Here is a 23141-nt window from a genome sequence, read left to right as displayed (position 1 = left end):
CAGCTCCAACTGCCACATTTAAAGACACTTGGGGCAAAGTGGTGCCCGTACTGAACATGCACAGACTGCCTTCTTGCTGCTGTTCCTGAACAATAGACTATAGGGACACTTATAAGTAATCTAGAGAGGGCTGAATGTATACAAGAGACAGTGATATGAAAATCCTGTGCCATTTTATATGAGAGACTTGAGCATCTATAGTTTTTGGAATCTAAAAGGGTTCCAGGAACCGATTTCCCCACAGATCCCGAGAGATGGCTCTACACTAAAACTCAGACTCTGCTGAGAACACAGCTCAGTTGATGGGCGCTTGGCTGATGTGCACAAAACCATGAGCTCCTTCAATCCCCAGCACCACATGACTTGGGACTGTCTGTAATCCTAGCACTTGGGAGGTAGAGACAGGGCAGTCGGGAGCTCAAGGCTATCCTCAGCTACATAGGAAGTTTAAGGTCAGCCTGGACTAAGTGAGGCCCTATCTCATAAATGAATGAATAAATAAATAAATAAACAAGAGCGAAGGACTAAGTTCTCATAACCAATACTTTTAAGATGAGTGTTAATAAATGGGCGAACACAGAGAACTACAGGCTGAGGGCGTGGCTCAGTGGGCAAAGCACTTGCCTTGCAGGTGTGAGGGCCAAATTTGATCTGTAGAACCCACGTAGGAGGCTGGGTACCGTGGTGCACACTTACGATTCTAGAGATGAAATGGTGGAAGGCAGAGGCAAGCAGATTCTCACTGTCCTAACTTACTTGGCAAAGTTCTAGGCCAATGAGAAACCCTGTCTCAAGCAGAATGTGGAGAGCACCTGTGGAACGACCCTGGGGCTTATCCTCTGAGCTCCACATGCACAGCAGGTATGCACAGGTGCGCGCACACACACACACAACAGACAGAAAAGTATAATGTTTAAATGTCAGAAAAGAAAGTATAAAGAATGCAACAGTAGTGGCTGGAAGTTAGGGTCTATCTACAGACTACTTTTGTGAATCTGTGTACTTCGATATCAAATATAGAAATGAACCTATGTACCAGGATATATAGAAAGTCTACATTATAGGGCAAATGTCTGAAATGAAATGTTTAAATGTGTGAGTTTTTAGGCATTAATTAGAATTCATGGTTCTCCACCAAGGTAGTATATAGTAGTATACTATTAGTATTTGCTGGGTATTAGAACCATAATTTAAATCTGCTAATAAAACCCAATCATAAGATTATGATTTCTAATTAATACTAACATTTTTATCTTTGTGTGCCTAATATATCCTAGGCTCCATCTTAATCATTTAAGACACAATGTGAATCTAATTCACCTGCTTGAGAGATTTAAATAATTCATCTCTCATAATATCTCATCAGGTAGATCATTTTACAACATTTTAAACGGCAGTATAGGAAATTGGCCTGGGAATGATGGGACCTTCTGACATAACTTATAACTCAACCAAAAGACAGAGTAACAGGAAGGGAGAGAAAGAGTAGGCATACCCTAATTACATGATATTAGTCTTGTTTCCAAAACCACATACAAATGCTCACTGAAGAGTCTCGGTTAGGTGCTTGGAGATGGCTTCCCCTAATCCTGAGGACTGGAACTTAGCTTCCCAACACCCATGTAAATGTCAAGTGGGTGCGGTGGCTTGCCTAGAACACCATGATCAGAAAGTGGAAACTCCACCTTCAGGGAGAGCAGATGGCTAGTCAAGCCCGTAGATGAGCGCTGTGGTCAAGTGGGAGACGCTGCTCCGTTATGTAATGTGGAGGAGGATTCAGGGAGATTGAGAATGTCAGCCTCTAAAAGAGAGGTGAGTTGGGTTTTTTTTTTTGTTTGTTTTTGTTTTTTTTTTTAATTTTGGGTAAACATGCTTTTTATTTTCATGGACAATGTAAGTTTAAGTTATTTATATAAGCCATCTCTTCTTACAAGCAAAGGGATGGAAGAGCAGAGTAGTGGTCACCAGCTGATGAAAGGAAAGATGAGCTTAGCATCCGATGGGCTTTCGTGGTCCACACACAAGAGTAAGGATCCAAACTAGTGCTGTGGTCCCTTGTTGCCTGGGGGAAGGTCCAGGTTTTCTTTACTCATCTTTATAGCGGGTCGGAGGTGGGTTCACATGAGGGCTGTGGAAGAGGGTAATGGTTACCATCTCCCCAGGGGAAGGGCTTGGTCCTGATGCGGAGATGGGGGTAGGCGACGAACGCGAATCTCTCGTTCAAATCTTCGTGTCACGACTTCAGGAAAACTTTGAGCATGTTCGCTCCCACCCCGGGCAGCACCACGAAGTAAATGAGGGCCTTCCACATACAAGCTGAACCCTCCTCACCGTGGGCACCATTGGACATGGGCTGCCCCACCCGTGGGAGGGCCTGACCCAGCAGGGGAGTGACTCAAGAAGCACACAAGCATACAACATCTCCGACGCCATCTTGGAACTACCAAACATGCTTCCTTACATGTTGATTTTCATTAGTTTAGTAGCTGGGGACCTCAGGCTCTCAGCTGACCTCTCTGTGGATGTGCTCGAGGTAGAGATGACAGCAGATGGTGCCACCCTGGGACTGAGCAGAACCCAGGAGTTGGGGGGGGGGGCGTTGTTTTGAGTCTTCAGTCTGGCCTGCCCACCTTCTGAATAGTTTCCTGTAAATATCGTGATTTTTATCTTTAACATTAGGACTTTCCAGTCTGGTATCTTGGTATCTCAAATGAAGGGTTTAGATGAAACCAGTTTCCCAACCTATATTCTGTAGAACACAGACCCCAAGTGAGCTAAAAGATGCAGTGTGCCACGCCCTGCTGTGGACAGTCTCCAGGAACCTCAGTGTAGTAAATAAAGGCTCTGAGAGTCTGGTCTGACAGAACAGTATCATCTACAGCACCATTTCTCAAAAGGCTCTGATCACGAAACCCTTTCTCTTATCACAGCCTAACATCTGCTGATTCATTCAGTCACTTAGGAACATACTTTGAGAAACACTGCAATAAACTGGTGTGATTATATCGGAAGCAGAAGACCTGCTGAGAGATGAGTGGTCCCCTGAGGACAGGTGGCCCCCAGGAGTCTCAGTCAACAACCACACCTGGCCACTTCTACTTGTTGACTTCTCACCTCCTGTATCATGACGACTGCAACTAGGGAAAATGCTCATCAGGAAACAGCAAAGGCAGCAGGAACTGAGACCCGAAGGCGGGCTCAGGAACTGGGGTTTCAGAGTTTGTCTAACGGTTCATTGTTTTTCACGTTGCAGTGACAAAATGCATGGCAATTGCAACCTGAAGCAGGGTTTGCTTTGGTTCCCATACTGAGGGGACAGTCTGTCTCTTTAGGAAGGCGGTAGCAGGAGCAGGGAGCAGCTGGTCACATTGTATCTATAGTGAGGAAGCAGAGAGAGATGAGTGGGCTATTCACTCCCTCTTCCCTTTCCCCCTCAAATTCATGAACCAGTGTTACCCACAGTAAGGATGTATCCTCCCACCACAATTTATCCAGTCTAATAACTCCCGTACAGACATGCTCAGAGGTTTGATTCCCTAGGTGATTCTAGACCCTGTTGACTATCATAGTAATCATCACCTAAGCACTCTGAAGAGAATAAGGGATAGAAAAATGGAAGGTAAATATATAACTTTTCTTAGTATGAGGAATCGAACCCAGGACTTCACATGTGTTAGGCAAGTACTCTACCAGTAAGCTACATTCCTAGTCCTAGAAATCCATTTTCTAATGGTATCTAGTTTCTAACTAATAGTAGTATTACTGAACAGCTATCCACAATCCAAGAAGTGAATGGGAGGAAAGAATGATGTCCCAACTGCCTATGGGATGCCTGTGGGGCATTCTCTTGCTTAATGATTGCTGTGGGAGGACAGGTGGTCCAGGGTGGTATAAGAAAGCAGGCTGATTAAGCCAGGAAGCAGGTTCCTTCAGGGTCTCTGCTTCTGGTCCTGCCTCCAGGCTTCTTCCTTGAGTTATTGCCTGGGCTTCTGATGATGGATCATGATGTGGAAGTGTAAGCCAAATAAACCCTTTCTTCCCCAAGCTGCTTTTAGTTAGTGTTTTCCTACAACAATAGAAATCCAACTAGGACAGTATCTCAGATAGTATGTGTGTAGGTGTGTGTGTGTGTGTGTGTGTGTGTGTGTGTATGTGTGTGTATGTGTGTGTGTGTTTGGATTTTGCTCGTCATCCATGTGTGTGGAAGCCCCAGGTTGATATTGGATGTCCTCCTCTATTGCTATCCACTGTTATTTATTTATTTATTTATTTATTTATTTATTTATTTAGCCAGGGCCTCTCAGTGAACCGGGAATCTCCGATTGGTCTAAACAGACTGGTCAGTGAGCTCCAGAGTGTTCTCCAGGCCTCTACCCCAAGTAGGCCCTCGTCCCCGATGCTACATCATAAACACATGCTGCCCGCACCTGGATTTTATGCCTAGCTTTGACATGAGTGTTGGGGTTCTAAACTCAGATCCATTTCTTCATGCTTGTAGGGCGGGCACCTCAGCCTCTGAGGCATCTATCTCTCCAAGCCTCAGAGAGCATCTTCTTTACTCCAGCTTGAAAAAGCCTTGCACATCATCTCATGTGATCTTTGCCTCAAAAAGTTAAAAGGACACAGGACCTGGGGCTCAGTCGATGAAGTGCTTGCTGCTCAAATACGAGGATAAGAGTTCGATGCCTAGGACCCATGCAAACCACCAGGCACAATAGAAATCAGATCCTTGGGACTTACTGCCTGTTCTAAGCCATGTGAGAGACCCTGTCTCAAAAAAATAAGCTGGAAGGTAACTGAGGGAAACACCTGACATCTACCTCTGGTTTCCACATTCATACACGTGTGTGCACTCGCACACACACACACAGCCCATACATGAATATGCATATACACATATTAAACACGGTCCATACATGAACACACACACCCACACACACACGACATAATTTTAGGCTTCTTTTACTTCTCATGTTGTTTTCAAAAATTCTTGGGGTTGTCAACTAAAGAAATAACAGCGATCTCTCTGCACTCACAGCTATAGTGTAGCCTACCCCCAAAGTAATTAAAGAACCAGGCAATTTGCATGCTTTTTCTCCAAAACCGCTCTTGAGTAGCAGATGGCACACACAAATGTTTTGCTCTGGAGACATATGGAAACCTCTCTGTTTCATAAAAGCCTCAGTGAATATTAAGCTAGTCGCTGTGGAATAAGACGTGATAATCCCCTAAACAGGCCTAATTAGGTCATACAGCTACTTGGCTTACAGAACATAATAGGTGGAAATCACGATGTGATTGGGATTTCATTAGCAGTGTTTTTACTTCTGAGTGTTCCTGATGGCGCCAGAGAATTACCTATTCCCCTTTATTTCTTTTACAGTCTATTCAGTTGTGCCATTTTTCTAATTGTAAAAGAACTTGGCTTGATTTTCTACATTAACTTTTCAGCTCTCTCCAGACAGGGAGGGCAAGGAATTTCAGAAGAAGAGAGGACTTTTATCATAGATTCTGGAATAATCCAATATGTTCTCTTATTACAAGTCCTTGCTGTCATTTAATTAGTGGGAGAAAAGCCTTCTTTTTCTTTTTTCTTTTCAGGAGACCATAATCCATACTGAGTCAAACTGGAGGCAGAAATTTGATTAAATTTGACTCAAAATACAAAGCAAAATTTAAGCGAGAGACAGACAGACAGACCATATCTTCGTGTCTGCCTCATGTGTATCATTTACCCACAATAGCCAGATGAGAAGGACCCCTTGGAGCTGAAGTTTTAGGCAGCTGTGAGACACGCAGCACTGGGTTGAAAACTGAACCTGGGTCCCTTGGAAGAGCAGCAAGTGCTCTTAATGGCTGAGCCATCTCTCCAGCACCAGGATTTAGTAGTTCTCTTTAACCCCAGTCAGGGTGTTTGAGTGGCCCAAGACCAGGTGTTTGTAGGACTAGGTCTTCATCCCTAAAGTTACCTGTTTAGCAGTCCAGTAGATCTTTAATAAGCTAATAGGCCATTGCCTTCTTAGAAAGCACTGGAACTCTACACTCTGTGAAGAGAGAAGTGTTCTGATAACCGAGTCACAGAGTAAACAACATTACTTACAAGCAGGGACTAGGAATGATCCAACACTTTCCTGGCGCTATGGCCTGCTGTGGACCCAGAAGACCTCTGAGGTGACTTGATTCAATCGGGGTGTTTGAATGGCCTAGGAGATCAGTGTCTGGAGGACCAGTCCATCATCCCTCAGGTTACCTGTTATAAGAACCTTAGTTTCAGATCGGAAAACATTGAGCAGATGGAAAGGGATAATGCACCTCCCCTCTATGTCCTCTCACAGATGAGGCCACGGACGTATAAAGGCTGACTGTTGTGCTTGTCGTAGACAGAAACCAGGCCACCCAATGACAAAGTCTCAGGGAAGGCATGTCGGAGCCTGGCAGTATTTAACCTGATCTTAACCTTAGTTGCCTGCTGAAGCAGAGTACAATAGGGCTTGGCCATTCAATGGTTTGGTTTATCCTGACTTTGTGTCATCCACCCTCTCCTCAGAAGCCATGTTTTGTTTGTTTGTTTGTTTGTTTGTTTGTTTTCTTCACAGTTTAAACATCAGTCCTTCTGCTTAAGAGAATGACAAGTAGGAATGTTCCTGAGTTCAGCCTTGCCCTCCCTCTGCTTGGCAGAACTAGACATAAATGTCTCAGCATATCTAACTTAAATACACATGCCAATGTTCGCTTGAGCCCTCTCTGGCCTTCTTTCTGTCTCACAGAATTGTGTGTGTAGGGTTAAGATTGACCCTACTCTCAGTTCTTGTAGCTTCAGCCAGTCAACTTAGGCTCTTCTCTTGGGCCCTTGATTGTTTTGGAGAAGGGCAATCAATGCCTGAAATCAATTTCAGAACTCTTGGGGGAAGAGGGTTGTTTATTTTCTTATCTGTTTCAATATGGAAGCTGGGAGACCAGAAGTTTCAGGCAGACATGTTGTAACCATATGATATGTGGCTGGCCTGTTTGAAGTAAGCACTACTTTGAAGAAGCATTATGAAACCGAGAGGGAGGGGCCGGGGCCCAGGCATGCCATCCGAACTGCTGGATTAAGCATCTCCTGTCCCTAGATCTGTATCTGACTCAAGGCCTAAAATGTTCCCTTATTCACTACTGTAGAATCTCAATACTTGTTAGCGTGCACAGCTCTGCTTTGCTATTAGATTAAAGTCCATTTAAAGTTGGCTCGAATGACCTCAGGATGGGGTAGAACAGGCTCAGTGGTCGAACACTTGAAATCTTTTTTTTTTTTTTTAACAAGGGGCCAGCAGGATGGCTCAGCAGGTAAAAGTGCCTGTCATGGAAGCATGACAGCCCGAGTTCCTCCATCCCTGCGTCGTGTAGTGGAAGTGGAGAGCAGACTCCTGCAAGTTGTGCTTCTTTGACACAAAATTCTACAATGTAGCAATACTTAGTTAAGAAAGGAAACTTCCGTACTTCCTTCGGACGCAAGTTACTAGCTTACTGCTTCTCGGCCTCGCCAGGTACCAATCTCCCGCGCGTTGCAGAAAGCGGCTGTGACGCGACGGAAGTAATTCCTTCCTGTGCCCCGGAACCCACGGGGGAAACTAGTAACTTCCTCTGGGATCAAATAGAATTTTATAAGAACATAATGGGTCAGTTTGCGGAGAATGAAACCAATGAGGTCAACTTTAGAGAGATCCCTTCACATGTGCTATCGAAAGTGTGCATGTATTTTACCTACAAGGTCCGCTATACTAACAGCTCCACTGAAATTCCTGAATTCCCAATTGCACCTGAAATTGCACTGGAACTGCTGATGGCCGCGAACTTCCTAGATTGTTAAATAAAATAAATTATAATAAAAAAAAGAAAGGAAACTTCCTAACATTTTATTCATTTTATTGTTAGAAACCTTGTTGAGAGAGAGAGAGAGAGAGAGAGAGAGAGAGAGAGAGAGAGAGAGAGAGAGAGAGAAATAGCCTAATAGGAATTAGAATGGATTTCTTCAAATCTCTCTTGAAGTAGAGAGCTGAGCCCCATGCTTTCGGCATGATAAGCCATACCTCCCCTTTCTGAGAGCTAGATTCTAGATTGTTGCAACTTGGATGATTTCTCTGTTGTAGGTGACTAAGGCTCTGCCATTAGCCACCAAGAAAAGTTTTGCCTTTAGCTGGTCATTAGCCTTGGCCCTTGCCAATATTCTAGGGGCCCCTTCCATAGCAAGCATCTCTCAGTTATGACCACTAGCCCAGCACTGAGGGATGCATGATATCCATCCATCCCCTCTACACTGGCTTTGTTACAGAACTAATTAGGCAAACAGATATAGTAGTTTCATTCGTCAGTTCTTGCAATAGTATCTGACTTTACTTAACATTTGCAGCAATTTGACATTATTTAAATCTCATTGTGGCTTAGCATTAATATTTGGACAATCAAGATAGAAGACTGAACAATCAGCTTGGATGCTCAGATAATAAAAACGGACACCCACTGGGTTCGGTCCCCAGCTCCGAAAAAAAAAAAGAACCAAAAATGGACACCCAGCCAACAAGAATGGGAGCATTCCATAGAAATTAAAAACTAACCAACCAATCAATCATAATGGTCCCTTGGCTCACCCAGGGTGTGCCAGCAAAATGTCTGCTCACACTTCATTGTTCGCTCACCCCTCAACTAGCTGAGAGCAAACTGAGGCCAGGTATCACAGGACAGATTTTTCTGTGACCTCCAGGTGGCCTTGCTGAGCCGGCTTTATAATGTGAGCTTAATGAATATTTGTTTGAGTAGACATTATTAACCTGGTGACTGCTCAGGAAATATCAGTGGGTGGAAGAGTACAGCTTGTCCTTCTCTGATGAGGATAATTATAGAATTATACCAGCAGAATATCACTAAACAAATGGAGTGTTTTTAGATGGCACACAGGTGATAAAGGAATTGGTATTTTTAAGGGCTTATCTTTCGGTGTGATCTTGACAGACTAGAAAAAGAATATATAATCAGAGCCATTTCTTAAACACAACAGTGAGTAGTGTAATTACAGAACGAATAACAAATACAAAGTGGAGTATAAATAGAAAGATCCTGATGAGGGTTTTAGCCAATAAAAGCCCCAGTTCTCCCTAAAGTCTTTTTGTTTTAAGTTAGCTATCCTGGTTGGTGTGACTGACTGATGTTTCTTTGTTCACTCATTCAATAGCTTATCCAGGTTCCTACTATGCATAAAGTATCCAGCAGGGTATCCTGGGGATACAAGAAATCAGTGAAGTCTCTTTCCTTGAAGAGTTCCAAGATTGAAGGGAGAAGACAAAGAAGTATACAAATTATTCCATTACAGAGAGAACTTAGGTCACAGCTGAGTCATCAAAGAGGACAGTGACTATGAAGGACATCTTTGTAGCCCACCGGGACAGCTGTGTTCAAGCAATGGCAGAGGGCCAGCACCCAAGAGTAGCTGTCTGGAAGCATCAACACAGAGGATGCCATCTCATGGCTCAGAGGCTCCTTGCCCAGAATATCCAGGTTCCTGTAAGCATCCAGGTTCTTATAGAATACAACCAAGGGGAGAAAAAAATCCCCATGGTAGCCAATTTCTACTTTGCCAATTGCAGGTCTTACCCCACATTTAGTTTCTCTTTAGAAAACATTTCTCAAAGTCAAGTGTCATGGACCAACACATCAAAATTCTTGGACTGGGGAGATGGCTGAGTGGATAAAACACAAGGCATGCGAGTGTGAAGGCTAGAGTCTGGATCTCTAGACTTGGCATGGAGTGGGGTACGGCATCGATCATGCACATCTGTAATTCCAGTGTGCACCTGTGACAAAGTGGAGACGTGAGAATCCCTAGAAGCTCATGTGTCAGCTCGTCTGGCATTATGCAGAGGTGAACAATAGGAGACCCTGCCACAAACAAGATGGACGACAAGGACTGATGCCTGAGGTTGTCCTCTGATCTCCACATGCATACTGTGGCATGCAGTGACCCTAACATACACATAAACACGTGCACACACATACACAATGTATGCACACATTTCAAAACATTCCTGACTTAGGCTGAAACTTTGCATAGAGGATACAGTGTCTCTCATGAACGTCATAGTTATTTTTGGTGGGGAGGCCTTGCTATCCAAAGAATAACTATTACAGGAGATAGGAATATCCTCAAATGTGTGAAACACGGCAATCTTGCTTACTAGCATGAGCACAACCAGCCAGCCAGCCAGCCATCCGGAAACAAGAGAACACAGACACCCTGTCAGTAGTATGATTATACCATGGTTCAGTCATCAGTAGGGGATGCGTAGCTTTTTAAAACCAGGAAGAGATTGTTCAGGTCATGAAATACACACAGGGCAAACTCCTGAGATGTCCGTGTTCAGTTTTCATCGGCGATGTTTACAGTACAGAAAGCTTTAGCCAGCGTTTTCTTTTCAAGTTGAACGTGTGGCTCCATGCTCTCTACAGTGTGTCAGCAGATGGGAAAAAGCACGGGGATGACTGGTTTCCTTGGATCATTGTAATGTGACATTTTAGAAGAGTCTCATCCAATTGAAAAACGATGTCCGCAAGGAATCTCTTGCCTGCTGCCCCCTCGCTCTACAAATATAGTCACGATAAAACCTTTGAGCCAGTGGCCTGAACCAGTGCTATCCATCTCTTATCATTATGAATTTTGTCTTTAATATACCAGTGTATAAAATCTGAGGATTAATAATGCATAATGAAAGAAAAATCTGATTTCTAAAAAAAGTCAATATATTAAAATGCCTGAACAGTTAGTTCACCATTGGTATACAAATGTAGGATAAGAAAGTCCCAATATTATACATATGTGGTAGTAGAAAGAAGAGGAGGAACTGAAAATATGATAGAATTATTTTTTTTTTAAATTCCATTAACTAACAAAATTCCCCTAAGGAAATTTAGGGACTTTAAATTTCCTAACCTGCATTTCTCTTCTGAACTTAGTTATTTACTATATAAATATGTCCTCTCTCTCTCTCTCTCTCTCTCTCTCTCTCGTACACACACACACACACACACACACACACACACACACACACACACAAAGCCAATAGTTGAAATAGTAGAACCAAAAGTTATTTCCTTAAAAAAAAACTTTTTTATGTATGGGTGTTTTGGCTACATGTGAACCACATGTGGTATCTGTCTGTGTACCACCCCACATGTGTGCAGTGCCCACAAGGGTCAGAAGAGGCTACCAGGTCTCGTGGGACCGTAGTTATGGGTGGTTGTGAGCCATCACATGGTTGCTAGGAACCCGACCGACCAAGGTCCTCTTAGAGCAGCTAGTGAAACTTAACTTTAACCACTGAGCCATCTCTCCAGCATTCCTCCCTCCAAAGTATTTCAATAGATAGAAATCTTTAAAAAGAAGAAGGCCGGGCTGGAGAGATGGCTCAGTGGTTAAGAGCACTAACTGCTCATCCAGAGGTCCTGAGTTCAAATCCCAGCAACCACATGGTGGCTCACAACCGTCTGTAATGAGACCTGATGCCCTCTTCTGGTGTGTCTGAAGACAGCTACAGTGTACTTCTATATAATAAATATAATAAATCTTTAAAAAAAAAAAAGAAGAAGGTCAATTGAGGTGACTTAATATGCGAGTCCAATGGCCGGAGTTTAATCCCCCAAATCTATTGAACATGAAATGAAAGAACCTAACTATACAATACTTTCTTCTATCTCTATGCATATGCCCTGACACAAACCCCACCCCATCACACATCACACACACACATACAATAAAAATAAAAAATAATTTCAATTTAAAAAATACAGAAGTTCGGAAGACTCCAGTGGACTTTGAAGACTTCTTCTTTCTGCTCCATGAATGATGACCAAGGTATGGAACTGAGCCACCAACAATTGTTCAGACCCTGGGTGAACCTAGGCATGCTTCAGAGCTCAGGTTGGCCAAAGAAGCTTGGTCTATGCCAGAAGGGATTCCTTCTCCAAAGGAAGCTAAGTCCCTCCTCAGAACCATGACTTCGAAGGCAGCTTTGACCTAAGGCACACTCTAGACTTTAGATATTAAGTTAGCAGAAGTGGCTGCTGCCCTCTGGGTATTGTGTGATCAGTAAGTGTGAGCTAATGATGTCTTTCATCTTCTCTCCACATAGAAAGTGATGGTCAATATTAGGACCAACTAACTTTTCTGCTACAATGGGATCAGATGAGCAACATCACTGATATTGTACACGAAGTCACAGGCATTCAACATACTTCTTAGAAGAGTTTGTCACTGTGTACAATTAGCTGTTCAGTTTTTTTCCTATTATTCGAATGGTTAACTCCACTGCTTCCTGTAATAACTTCTGCTAGAAGGAGTTTCCTTGTTTCTAGGGCAAGTTCTGTCCTAGGAGGTTCTCAGATAGTTTGGTGTCAAGCAGGGCCCCTGTAATCCTCTTAAAAATTGAGGAGTCCAAAGAACTTTTGTTGGTTCGTGCGTGCGTGCGTGCGTGCGTGTGTGTGTGTGTGTGTGTGTGTGTGTGTGTGTGTGTTGGGGCTGTTGGTACTTCTTAACATATTTTAAATTAAAATTGAAAGTGAAGCAGAAGGGGCTGGGGATTTAGCTCAGTGGTAGAGCGCTTACCTAGGAAGCGCAAGGCCCTGGGTTCGGTCCCCAGCTCCGAAAAAAAAGAACCAAAAAAAAAAAAAAAGAAAGTGAAGCAGAGATGAGACGGCCTTCTGACCTTCTGATAAGGTAAAGCTCCTGGTGCCTTTAGCCACTCCTTCCTTTAGCCACTCCTTCCTTTAGCCACTCCTTCCACATGATCTGGACAGTAAACCCTTCTCTCACCTTGATCTGACTGGGTTTCTGCCACTTCCAGATAAAAGAGCATTGAACAATAAAGAATTAGTCTAGGGTAATAAATAATGAAGGCCTGAATTGAATACATCAAAGTGCTATTTTCTCCCCTCCTTTTGCCACCCATTAATTGAAAGCCTCCCGAGGAGCGATAAATTTAAACACAACTAACACCTACACTTCACAGCACCTTAGGAGTTTCAAAGTGCTTTCACACTCAGTATTTAATTTTCACTACAACCTATGAAGTAGTTTATTTTACATTCGTTTTACAGATGAGAAAACTGAGATGTGTCAAGCCTGTGAGACTTCACACAGCTGTGAAGTGGCTTAGCTAAGACTAAATCCAAATCTAAATCTTTACATCTCTATGGCCAAAGTTCCCGTCTCAGGTGACGCTATTTTATAAGCTGTAATAGCTGTACATAGTACAAGCCTTCCACATTCTCTTTCTCGTTTTTTTTTTTTTTTTTTTTTAAAGAATACATTCTCTTGCGGGAAGCGAGGCGCTATCTATGAAGCAGAGCCTCAAACAGGATCATCGCCCTTGGCTGTGGCCTGTAGTTCAGAAGGCATGAGTGAGAATGAAATTAGCCCGCTAATATCACTCCTTGAGCTTTATGATTGAAGGGCTGTGGGAGGGAGCCTAGGAAATGGGCAGGAACTGGAGAAGCTGGGTAATACTTTGCAGATAATCCGCAGACTCCGTGAACCATTGCATCTCTAAAGAAAGCTTGCTTGCTCCGGGCTCAGGCGGGTAGACAGAAGAGCGAACGGCGGGACTTAGATTCCAAGGTCTTGGATTTGAAAGATGTCCACAAACAAAGAAACAGCAAAGTCAAGTTTCCGTGGCAAGAGTTTGAAATGAAGCGTCTTTCCCCTGTAAGGGTGGGAACTCCTATCGCACCATTCCACACCACTCAGATTTGTAATCCAGTGGGGGTTGTTCGGACAGTTCGGGCCAGGCACGCCCGCGGCTCTCCCAGCGTACTACAAATCCCATAAAGCCGCGCGCCGCGGAGGGTGATGACAAGGCGCGGGCAGATTGGCTGGAATGGGGAGGGGCGAGCCTGTCGCCCCCAAAAGGGGCGGGGCGAGAGGCGGGGCGGGGAGCGGGTGGCTTGGCGGACACGCCCCCTCGCCAGAGGCCCCCTCCGTGCCGCTTTCCACCGCCTCCTTGCTCTGGGCGGTCAGAGAGGGCCGGAGCGAGAAGATGGCGAAGACGTACGATTATCTGTTCAAGCTGCTGCTCATCGGCGACTCCGGCGTTGGCAAGACCTGCCTCCTGTTCCGCTTCTCAGAGGACGCCTTCAACACCACCTTTATCTCCACCATCGGTGAGGGAGCGGTCGCGGCCCGGGACGGGAACCGAGACGCAGGGGGCGGGTGCCTGGGGGCCTGGGAGAGGGCACGCGAGGGCTTGGCTCCCGGAGAAGGGGACCCCGAGGGGCGGTCGAGAAGGCAGGGCGAGCCGGTGAGGCTGAGAGGTACGGGTGGGGACGCGGAACTGCGGACGGACGAAAGGGAACCGGAGCAATTGGAAACCAGGGGTATTGGGGACACGAGGGGGCTCCGGGGCGGCGACGGAGGCGTCCCAGAGGGACAGAGTCGGGGGAACACAGGAAATAGTATGGAAAGAGAGAAGGAGGGGAGAGTGGATACGAACGCGGATTAGAAAGACAGGAAAGAGGAAGGAAATGTGAAGAGGGAAGTGAAGGGTTGAGGACTTACGAGGGGCTTCAAATGAAGTAAAGGGACAGAGGACACTAGGGACAAGAGAAGTGAGACTAGGAGGCGGTCAGCAGGGAATTGAAGGGAATGAATGAATGGTCAGGAGGCAAGAGATGAAGCGGCATTGTCTATAAAGGTGTGAACAGAGATGCCAAGAGAAAATGCAGAAGAAAATTGTTGGTGGGAGAAGGGCTCAGGAGGACCCGAGGGCGACGTGAGTCTACTTGATGGAGAAAGTGAAGGAGAGCTGAGTGCTAACTAGAAAGGAGAAGGGGAAGCAGCGGATGTAGTGCAGGGGTTGAGAGATCTGAGAGGAAATGGAAAACGCGGGGCTCAGGGCTTTCCCTAGAAACTGGGAACACCGGTTTCCATTTTCTCTTGACATCTTTGAATCAAGAAGATTTTAAAAGTGACTAATGATGGAATAATGTCTACGGAGTGTTAAAATCTTTTGAGAGTTAAGAGGAATTAAAGGGGCTGGGGACTTTGGGGGATGATGTATATTGTTCACCGTTTTACTCCGTATCTTGGGAAGCAGCAGTAAGTTTCTTAACTTTCAAAATTCTTGAGCTTGTGTAGTTAGTAACGTCCAAGCCAAATGATTGACTATAAATTCCGCCTGCCTCCCTGTGTAGTTTCTTTCGATTCTGATTACTTTGTAGGTGAATCATAACATCCTGTATATTTCCCAATAACTTCTAATTGATTCAAGAAAAAAAAATTCCACTCTTAACTCTGAGCTTTCCTTTTTATATCTGTAGTAAGACATTGTGTGCAGGTAAACAGGATCTTTAAGTTGTAAACTGAAAAGGACGTCAAAACTGATTTTAAACTTTCAGGAGAATGATGACCTTAACATTATTTCCTTTGTTTAAATAGCTTCAGTCAGGTGCCCCATTCATCAGCTTTTTGATTGTCTAGGTAATCTTTCTGGCTTCTAATACTAGCTTATTTAAAGCATTTTTTCAAGTGGCTTTCCAGGCGATCCACAAGTAGTGGGGAACTAGTGTGTTGACACTAAATATGTTTAAGGGGCTGGGAAGTTGCCTGGGTGGTTAAGAGTATTTGCTGCTCTTACAGAGCACCCAGGTTTGGTTCATAGCACTCATCTGACACCTCATACTGCCTGTAATTCTAATTGAATCCAACACCCTCTTCTGGCCTCCATGGGGACTAGACATTTATATGGCGCACATACATTTGTGCAGGGAAAAAAAAACACTTAAATACTTGAATTAAAAACAAAACAAAAATCTATGTTTAAATATTTGTGACATTTTAAAATAGGTAACATTTTAAGAGTAGGTATAGCGCACTTTGCAGGGTTCAGTATTGGTAAAGACTCTCCATAGTTTATTCTGATTGTTCTGCTACAGACTGAATGGAAATCTGGGTGTTGTGATGTCTGGGCTTAAGGAAGTTTGAGTTGCAAGTTCTTGGCAGTTAGTCTTGAGTGGGACTTTTCTGAGGAAGCAGATTTTAAATGTCATCTCCCATCTCGAAAGTGTATTTGTAAGAGGCTTGATGGAAGCTGGTACAGCTACTAAGGGACATTCATTTTTGGTATCAGTTTCAAAACCCCAAATAACTCTTTTTCAGCGTTGAATGCATACTGCAGTACAGGTTGTAAAGGACACTTTCTAAGAAGTTAAGGGTGGGGGACAACATCGTCTGTTCCATGTGTGACCTTCTCAGAACTTTCCTGCCTCAAAACTGAGTAAATCTGGGGCAAGAGAGGTGGCTCAGCTAAAAGTACCTGCTGCTCTTCTAAAGGACCTACATTTAGTTCTCAGCACCCATAGCAGGTGCCCACACATATCTGTAGGCCTGTGACTCCAACCACAGGGCTCCTGACTCCTCTTCCAGCATCTTTGGGCAGCTGTACTCACAAGTACACATCTCCCACACAGGCGCACACACGGACACATAAACTCTTCTAAACGGAAAAAAATGAAAAGAAAGCGAATAAATCTCACTAACACAGTTTGTTAAATTCCTTGGATTCCTCTGCAGTAGATTTACTAGCTCCCTGCTCCCCCTCCCCCTCTATCCCATATTTCTTATAAGGACCTTTTAACACTATCTTGGCTAGAAGTTTAACTGAATTATATAGTAAATGCTTAACATGGATGAGGCTGTGGGTTTAATTCCTAGCTACCCCTGCCCTAGCATGTGTGTGTGTGTGTGTGTGTGTGTGTGTGTGTGTGTGTGTGTGTGTTACATTCCACACTTTAAACATAACATTTAAAACATTAAAGCCAGTATCCTTCGACAGCTCAGGTTAGGAGGTGTCTGTTACACGGTGATTCTGATGGGAACTTTGTACTTTCTGTGTGGTGAATGTGGTGAAAATAGTGTCAAGCTGTGTTCTTCAGTTGATAGGAGGAGGGAAACTCCCATACCTTTTGCTTAGCCCCAGAACTCCAACAGGAAGTGGTAACAGACAGCCAGAGAACTTACAGACCTGAAAGCAGAAATGCTTTGCAGTTGCAATTACACTTGGACAGTCAGGTGAAGTTCGCACCACTCTCAGGAGAAGTTCCACAGACTCCAATTCCACAGACTGACCACAAGCACAGACTTGAATTTCTAGCAGTACTGTCACTCCTGCCAAGCCCCACACCACACCTCCAATATGAAGTTGTTTCGGTGACAGTTGGTGACCCTTCTTTTCCTAGCATAATTTAAGTCCCATTTGTGTAAAGTCCTGGGCTTTACTGTGTGTGACTGGGCTTGACACGGTCTTCTTGCAGCACTGCTGGCAAACCTGATAAGCACCACGCTCCAGGAAAGATCCCTTCGGAGGGCCTGTGTTTGTATGTATTTGGCAGGGACATCCCCACATCTACTTTTTACTGCAAAGATATGCTTTTGTTTTAATTGTGCATTGCCAGTGTTTAAGTGTTTAAAAACAGTTCTCTTGCCTTTAGACTGTGGATGGGGTTTCTGTCATCATGAAAGAGGAGACAGTCATTTTGAGTCTAGGTTCAGTTGTCTCAGGTACTCTTTTTCATTTCTCTAAGGTTTATCATTTGGAGTCCTTTCTGTTCTTTGGTGTGGTAAAAGGTAGATTTTCTTTCACGTGGCTTTCCAGAAATCTTTTAGTCTATTAGTCAGATAATTCTTGCCAACCATGGAGTAAAGATGAGTTAGTCACTTGAAATTACAGGCCTAACGCCTCAGGCCAACTCACTCGCTTAGTTCAAATGTTGGAAAAAAAAAACAAAACCTTTAGATTGGCTCCAGCCCCTTCCCTTATACAATCATAATTAACATTTAGGTGAATACTTTTAAATATAATAAGATAGAAATGTGAAACTATTTCACGACAATTATGTTTCCTGAAGGTTGTGGGTGCATTTTAATATGCATAGGAGGGCACCCTGACATCTTGAAATGGCCTTGTATTGAACAAAGTGCTGGTAAAACAGAGAGGATCCAACTCTGCCCTGCAATGGGACCTAAGCTGATTCCCTTCCCTGTCTCTCCTCTGCCCTGCCCCCTTCTTCCTGTTAGGTATTTCCTGAGTGGTTTCATTATTTAGTATAGTCATTGTTTGACGCGGAGAGAGTTGTAGAAACTATCTACTTTATGCCCTGTCTCAGTTTTACAAATGCCAATTCCTCATCTTCAGCAGAGTCACTACTGAAACTCCATACTCAACTGTCTCGTTCATCATGGATGAGTGCGATCCTCTCCGTCAGTCCACCTTGCTTAGCATTCTGTTAAGGAAAATGGGAGACAGAGGTGGGGGCGGGGGGAAGAGACAGAGAGAGAGAGAGAGAGAGAGAGAGAGAGAGACAGAGACAGAGACAGAGAGACAGAGAGAGACAGAGAGACAGAGAGAGACAGAGAGAGACAGAGAGAGACAGAGAGACACAGAAAGAGAGAGAGAGAGACAGACAGAGAGAGACAGAGAGAGACAGAGACAGAGACAGAGACAGGGAGGGAGTGGGAGGGAGGTGGGGGGACCTGACTGACTCTGTGTGGGGATAACTCTGCATACAGCCTTTGCTCTTTCTTCCAGGCCTGGAGTTTCAGGTCAAGAGATCATAGTGCACCCTGCCATTAACATTTCTTCCACGTGTGAAATAACTCATAAAATCATTCCGTAGCCCCACACTGGTGATTGTTGATGCAAAATGCCAGCAGGGCACTCACAGGCATCATGTCTATACCTTTGCACTCTCCTGGCTTCATTTGCCTTTTAGTCAGTTAGTTCATCCAGTGTAGTCCATGGGCCAGACTGGGCCTGCAGCCTATGTTGTGCTAAAAGATGTTTTCTTGTTTGGTTTTTTAACATTTTAAAAGAAGTTATTAAAAATATGAACAACGAATATGCAACAAAGACCATCTGTGACCCACAGGGCTGGAAAGTGTCCCCTAACTGGTCCTCTGCAGAGCAAGTTTCTTGACCCTTGCTTAAAATGTAAAGCTGCTTTCGGTTGGTCTCATTTCAAAACTTTTATCAAGACTTACTGGCTAAATAACCAACTGTCTTACATTTTTATTCAAAATGATGTCAACATCTGGCTGAGCATAAGCCTGATACATAGAGGAATTCGATTTTCATTCTCACAGTTGTTTTCCTTGGTTTCAACTTCTCAAACTAAAATACCAAAGAGCATGCACGTTCAAACGGAACATGTTGTGCATAAAGCCTATTTTAATGTCATCATGTTCTTCCAGGGCTCTGGGTAGACTTCCCATTTCAGTGCTGATAGCATTGTTAGGCTGGAGTAGCCTTTGCGGTAGGGGATAAAGGGTCACCCTCCTCTCTTTCTGATGGTGCTGCAGTCCATGGAAACAGCCTTTCTAGAAATGCAGGCACAGGCAAACTGAGTGTTGGGTGTGAATATGGATCTGTCTTAAGTGTTCTTTAATAAAGAGCTTCAGCCACCCTTCAACAGGCAGCAAGTTGGGGGGAGGGCAGGTTTACTTGGCAACAACAGCAACATTGTCAGTATCTACTGAAAAAACGCCAGAGGGGAATCAATGTGAAGATTGTTTTAGAGGAAAATACGTTTCATCTTCAAAGGCCAAGAAAAATGTAACGGTTGACTTTGTCACTGACTCTTAGAACTGAATCTGAAAGGAAGGATGGGGGGGCGGGGAAGGAGGATAGTAGGAGCTGCAGCTTGGTCTGCACTGCCTCAGGGTCTGCTCTGCTCACCCGCCCCTGTAGCTCTGTGCAACAGAGTAGCACATCAGTGTGTTGTGACTGGCTCCTAGGACAGTCTGCAGACAACCGCACTCAGCAGCATGAGAAGAGGATTCCAGATGAGGGACTAGGACGGGAGTCTGACTATGGAGTCTGAGATGTGTGTAGCTGTGGAAAGATGAACGGAAAACACAGATTATCAACTGCTCCTGCCTGGGTCAGAGTGCAGGCTCAAATGGGTCATGACGAGGACTGGAATAAGGGCCCTGAATGGGAGGTGCTAGAGGGGGTGTGGACCTTGGTCAGCTGGGCTGAGGAATACTCCTGGCTCATCTGCATTGTTCTCATTACCACACCCTCAAGATAGGCTGAACTTCTCTTAGGAAAACACAAACTTACAGTCAGTTCAAAGACAACTAAACAGTGTTGTGGTGCATGTAAAATAGACTTATCTGAAGCTAGATGAGGCTGCTTACTAATCAGGCGTGGCAGTCAGGGGTGCTTGGCGGTTACAGTATTTGAAAATGAATCCTTCATCAGGACTCTGTTTCTATGAATAATCCCTTGGTCATTTTCAGTTCCTAGGTTCCTGAACAGAGTGGTTCAGTTTTTGGGGAGATGGCATGATGAATTAAGGGGTACAGCAGGTACAGAGTCAGATCTGGGTTTGTATCCTTTTTCTAGATTTGTGGCCATAGGTAGCAGGTTGTTCCAGGGCCTTTAGTTGATTCATCTCTGATGAGTGTGATCATTTGTGTGTGTTTTTCAGGGCCTGGGAGTTTCCCAAGGCAAAAATCAAGTCCGAGACACTTGGTAAATCTCCAAGGCCTACTTTTTAGGATGGTGTGGTGGATGAACGGTAGATGGATGAATTGGGAAGTAGCTCTGGACTGGAAAGAAAGCATTGTGTGAGTTTGTTGTTCTTTCATGGTGTCAGACATGACTAGATTATCTCTGAATTAAGAGAAAATTTGGCTGGTTAATATAGAAATGTTGTCTCCTTTCGTGTGAAATGCTGTTTACCTTCCTGTAATCAGTTTTAGAATATGAAAGAGAGTTCGCTTGTCTCTTACTGTGCATAACAAGCCATTTTAACACCCTGCTTCCAACCCCCCACTTTCATAAAAACCAAACAGAAAATGAGTGAAATCACTGGGTTTGCATTAGAAGAGCATTTCAGCTTTGTCTCTGCCCATTAGCGTCAAACAATGCAACAGATGCCTGTTAACAGTTTCATGCCCATTTTTAATTAGCAGATGGAGCTGTGTTTGTGTCTGTGTTCTGCACAGCACTTGTTTGAGTCACAGGGTAGTGAGTAGATTAGGAACGGGCTGGGCTTTTGGGCTGAATACAACCCAATTTTATTTTGAAACATTTATTATATGTGTGCTTATTCTATTTGTTTTCATAGCACTGGGATAGCCTGTATCTAAGGAAAACCAGTATGCAGTTCTGCTTTCTATCATTGTGAAGGGGAAGCAATTACTATTTTATAGTTTCAGTGAAATTGCCATTTTGTGGCATTTCTTGAGTTGAAAATTATCGTGAGGTAAATTTCTTTAAGGTCTCAGCTCAGTCCTTTGTCATAGCATCTTGAGAGATGCTAAGCTGGGCTGAAGTGACTTCAGCAGAACAGAGAGAAGACTATTGCACGCTGTGGGAAGGGGGTGCAGGCACTTGGGTTGGTGTGGCCTGCTGGAATGCTGCATTTTGTGGAGATCTGAAGCCCTGTCTAAGCTCAGCAAGATGGAGGATGCTGATGGATTCCTAACATTTGTCATGGGGAAGCGGGGGTGGCACCTTCCTACACATAGGCTATTTTCTAACTTGAGCAGGTAGCTGTTGGTTGTGCAACATGCTATGACTAAACATTAGACATTAGTATTGACAAACATTAGACAATGATTATTAGTTATTGTATATAATGATGTATCCTTTTTCTTTTTAAAAAAGGTTTATTTTTCTTTTATTTGTGTGTCTATTTGAGTTTATACACATGTGAATGCAGGCTCCTGTAGATAGCATCACATCTTTGGAATTGGGGTTACAGGTGGTTATAAGCAGACCCTCCCCTTTTTAAAGATTTTTTTTAAAAACGATTTATCTATTTTATTCATATTAGTACACTGTAGTTGTCAGACACACCAGAGGAGGACATCACACCCCAGGTGGTTGTGAACTACCATGTGGTTGCTGGGAATTGAACTCAGGACCTCTGGAAGAGCAGTCAGTGCTCTTAACTGCTGAGCCATCTCTCCAGCTTAGCACCTCCTCTTTAAATTCTTTTCTTATACATTACACCCTGACTGCAGTTTCCCCTCCCTCTACTCCTCTCAGTTCACCTCCTTCTTCCCCAGATCTACTCAACTTCCCATTCCCTTCAGAAAAGAGCAGGCCCCCAGGGATACCAACTGAATATAGGCCATAAGAAGTTACAGTAAAACTAGACACAGACCTTCAATATAAAGGCTGACTGAGCCAAGCCACTAGGAGGAAAAGGGTCCCAAGAGTACCAGCACGCCCACTGTTAGGAGGCCCACAGGAATACCAGCCCGCACAACCATAACATAAATGTAGAAGACTTAGCTCAGAGCCATACATGATCTGTCACTGTCACTTCAGTCTTTGTGAGCCTCTGTTTAGTTGATTCTGTGGGGTGTGTTCTCATAGTATCCTCAATCCCTTTGGCTCCTACAATCCTTCCTCCCTGTCAGGATTCCACGGGCTCTGTATAACATTTGACTGAGGGTCTCTGCATCTGCTCTCATCAGTTGCTGGATGAAGCCTCTCTGATGACGATTGGGCTAGGTACAGATCTATGAGTATAGCAGAGTATCATTTGGAATCATTTCATTGACTTTTTTTCTTTTCTCCTTCTTTCCTCCCTCCCTCCTTCCCTCCCTCCCTCCCTCTTCCTTCCTTCCTTCCTTCCTTTCTTTCTTTCTTTCTTTCCTTCTTTCTTTCTTTCTTTCTTTCTTTCTTTCTTTCTTTCTTTCTTTCTTTCTTTCTTTCTTTCTTTCTTTCTGCCTGTCTTGTTTGGTTGTTTCCTGGCCATCTAAGCAGTGCCAGGCATGGGCTCCCTTTCGCGGCGTGGGTCTCAAGTTGGACTAGTTATTTGTTGGCCACTCCCACAAGTTCTGCACCACCATTTCTACAGCACACCTTGCATGCAGGACAAATTGAAGGTTGAAAATTTTGTGGCTGGATTGATGTCTCAGTCCCTCCACTGGAAGCCTTGCTTGGTTATACAAGATGGTGCTTCGAGCTCCATATTCCCTGTCTAGGAGTCTCCTCTAGGGTCATCCTCATGGATTCCAGGGAGTTCCCACTGCACTAAGTTTCCACATTGTCCCCAAATGCCTCCCAATAGCAGTTGTCTTTCCCAGGACTCTTCTTCCACTC

At 44.1% G+C, this 23141-nt stretch overlaps 1 protein-coding gene and 1 pseudogene across 3 annotated transcripts in view; one reads left to right on the top strand and one right to left on the bottom strand.

Moving 5' to 3' along the window:
* Positions 1 to 2020: 2020 nt before the first annotated feature.
* Positions 2021 to 3126, bottom strand: Cox6a1-ps1 (cytochrome c oxidase subunit 6A1, pseudogene 1; annotated as a pseudogene).
* Positions 3127 to 14026: 10900 nt separating this feature from the next.
* Rab8b (RAB8B, member RAS oncogene family) overlaps positions 14027 to 23141 on the top strand; it is a 74907-nt gene continuing 65792 nt past the window's right edge. Inside the window, exon 1 of one of the 3 annotated variants that reach the window (XM_087560692.1) lies at positions 14027 to 14184. In XM_087560692.1, the coding sequence (XP_087416818.1) occupies positions 14061 to 14184 (124 nt within the window). In that variant the 5' untranslated portion in view covers positions 14027 to 14060. 3 annotated transcript variants of the gene reach the window in all.

The sequence above is a fragment of the Rattus norvegicus genome, chromosome 8 (genome assembly GCF_021556685.1).
Source record: "Rattus norvegicus strain SHRSP/BbbUtx chromosome 8, alternate assembly SHRSP_T2T, whole genome shotgun sequence".
In the NCBI taxonomy this organism is placed as follows: Eukaryota; Metazoa; Chordata; class Mammalia; order Rodentia; family Muridae; genus Rattus; species Rattus norvegicus.
This window is presented reverse-complemented; position numbering and strand designations above follow the sequence as displayed.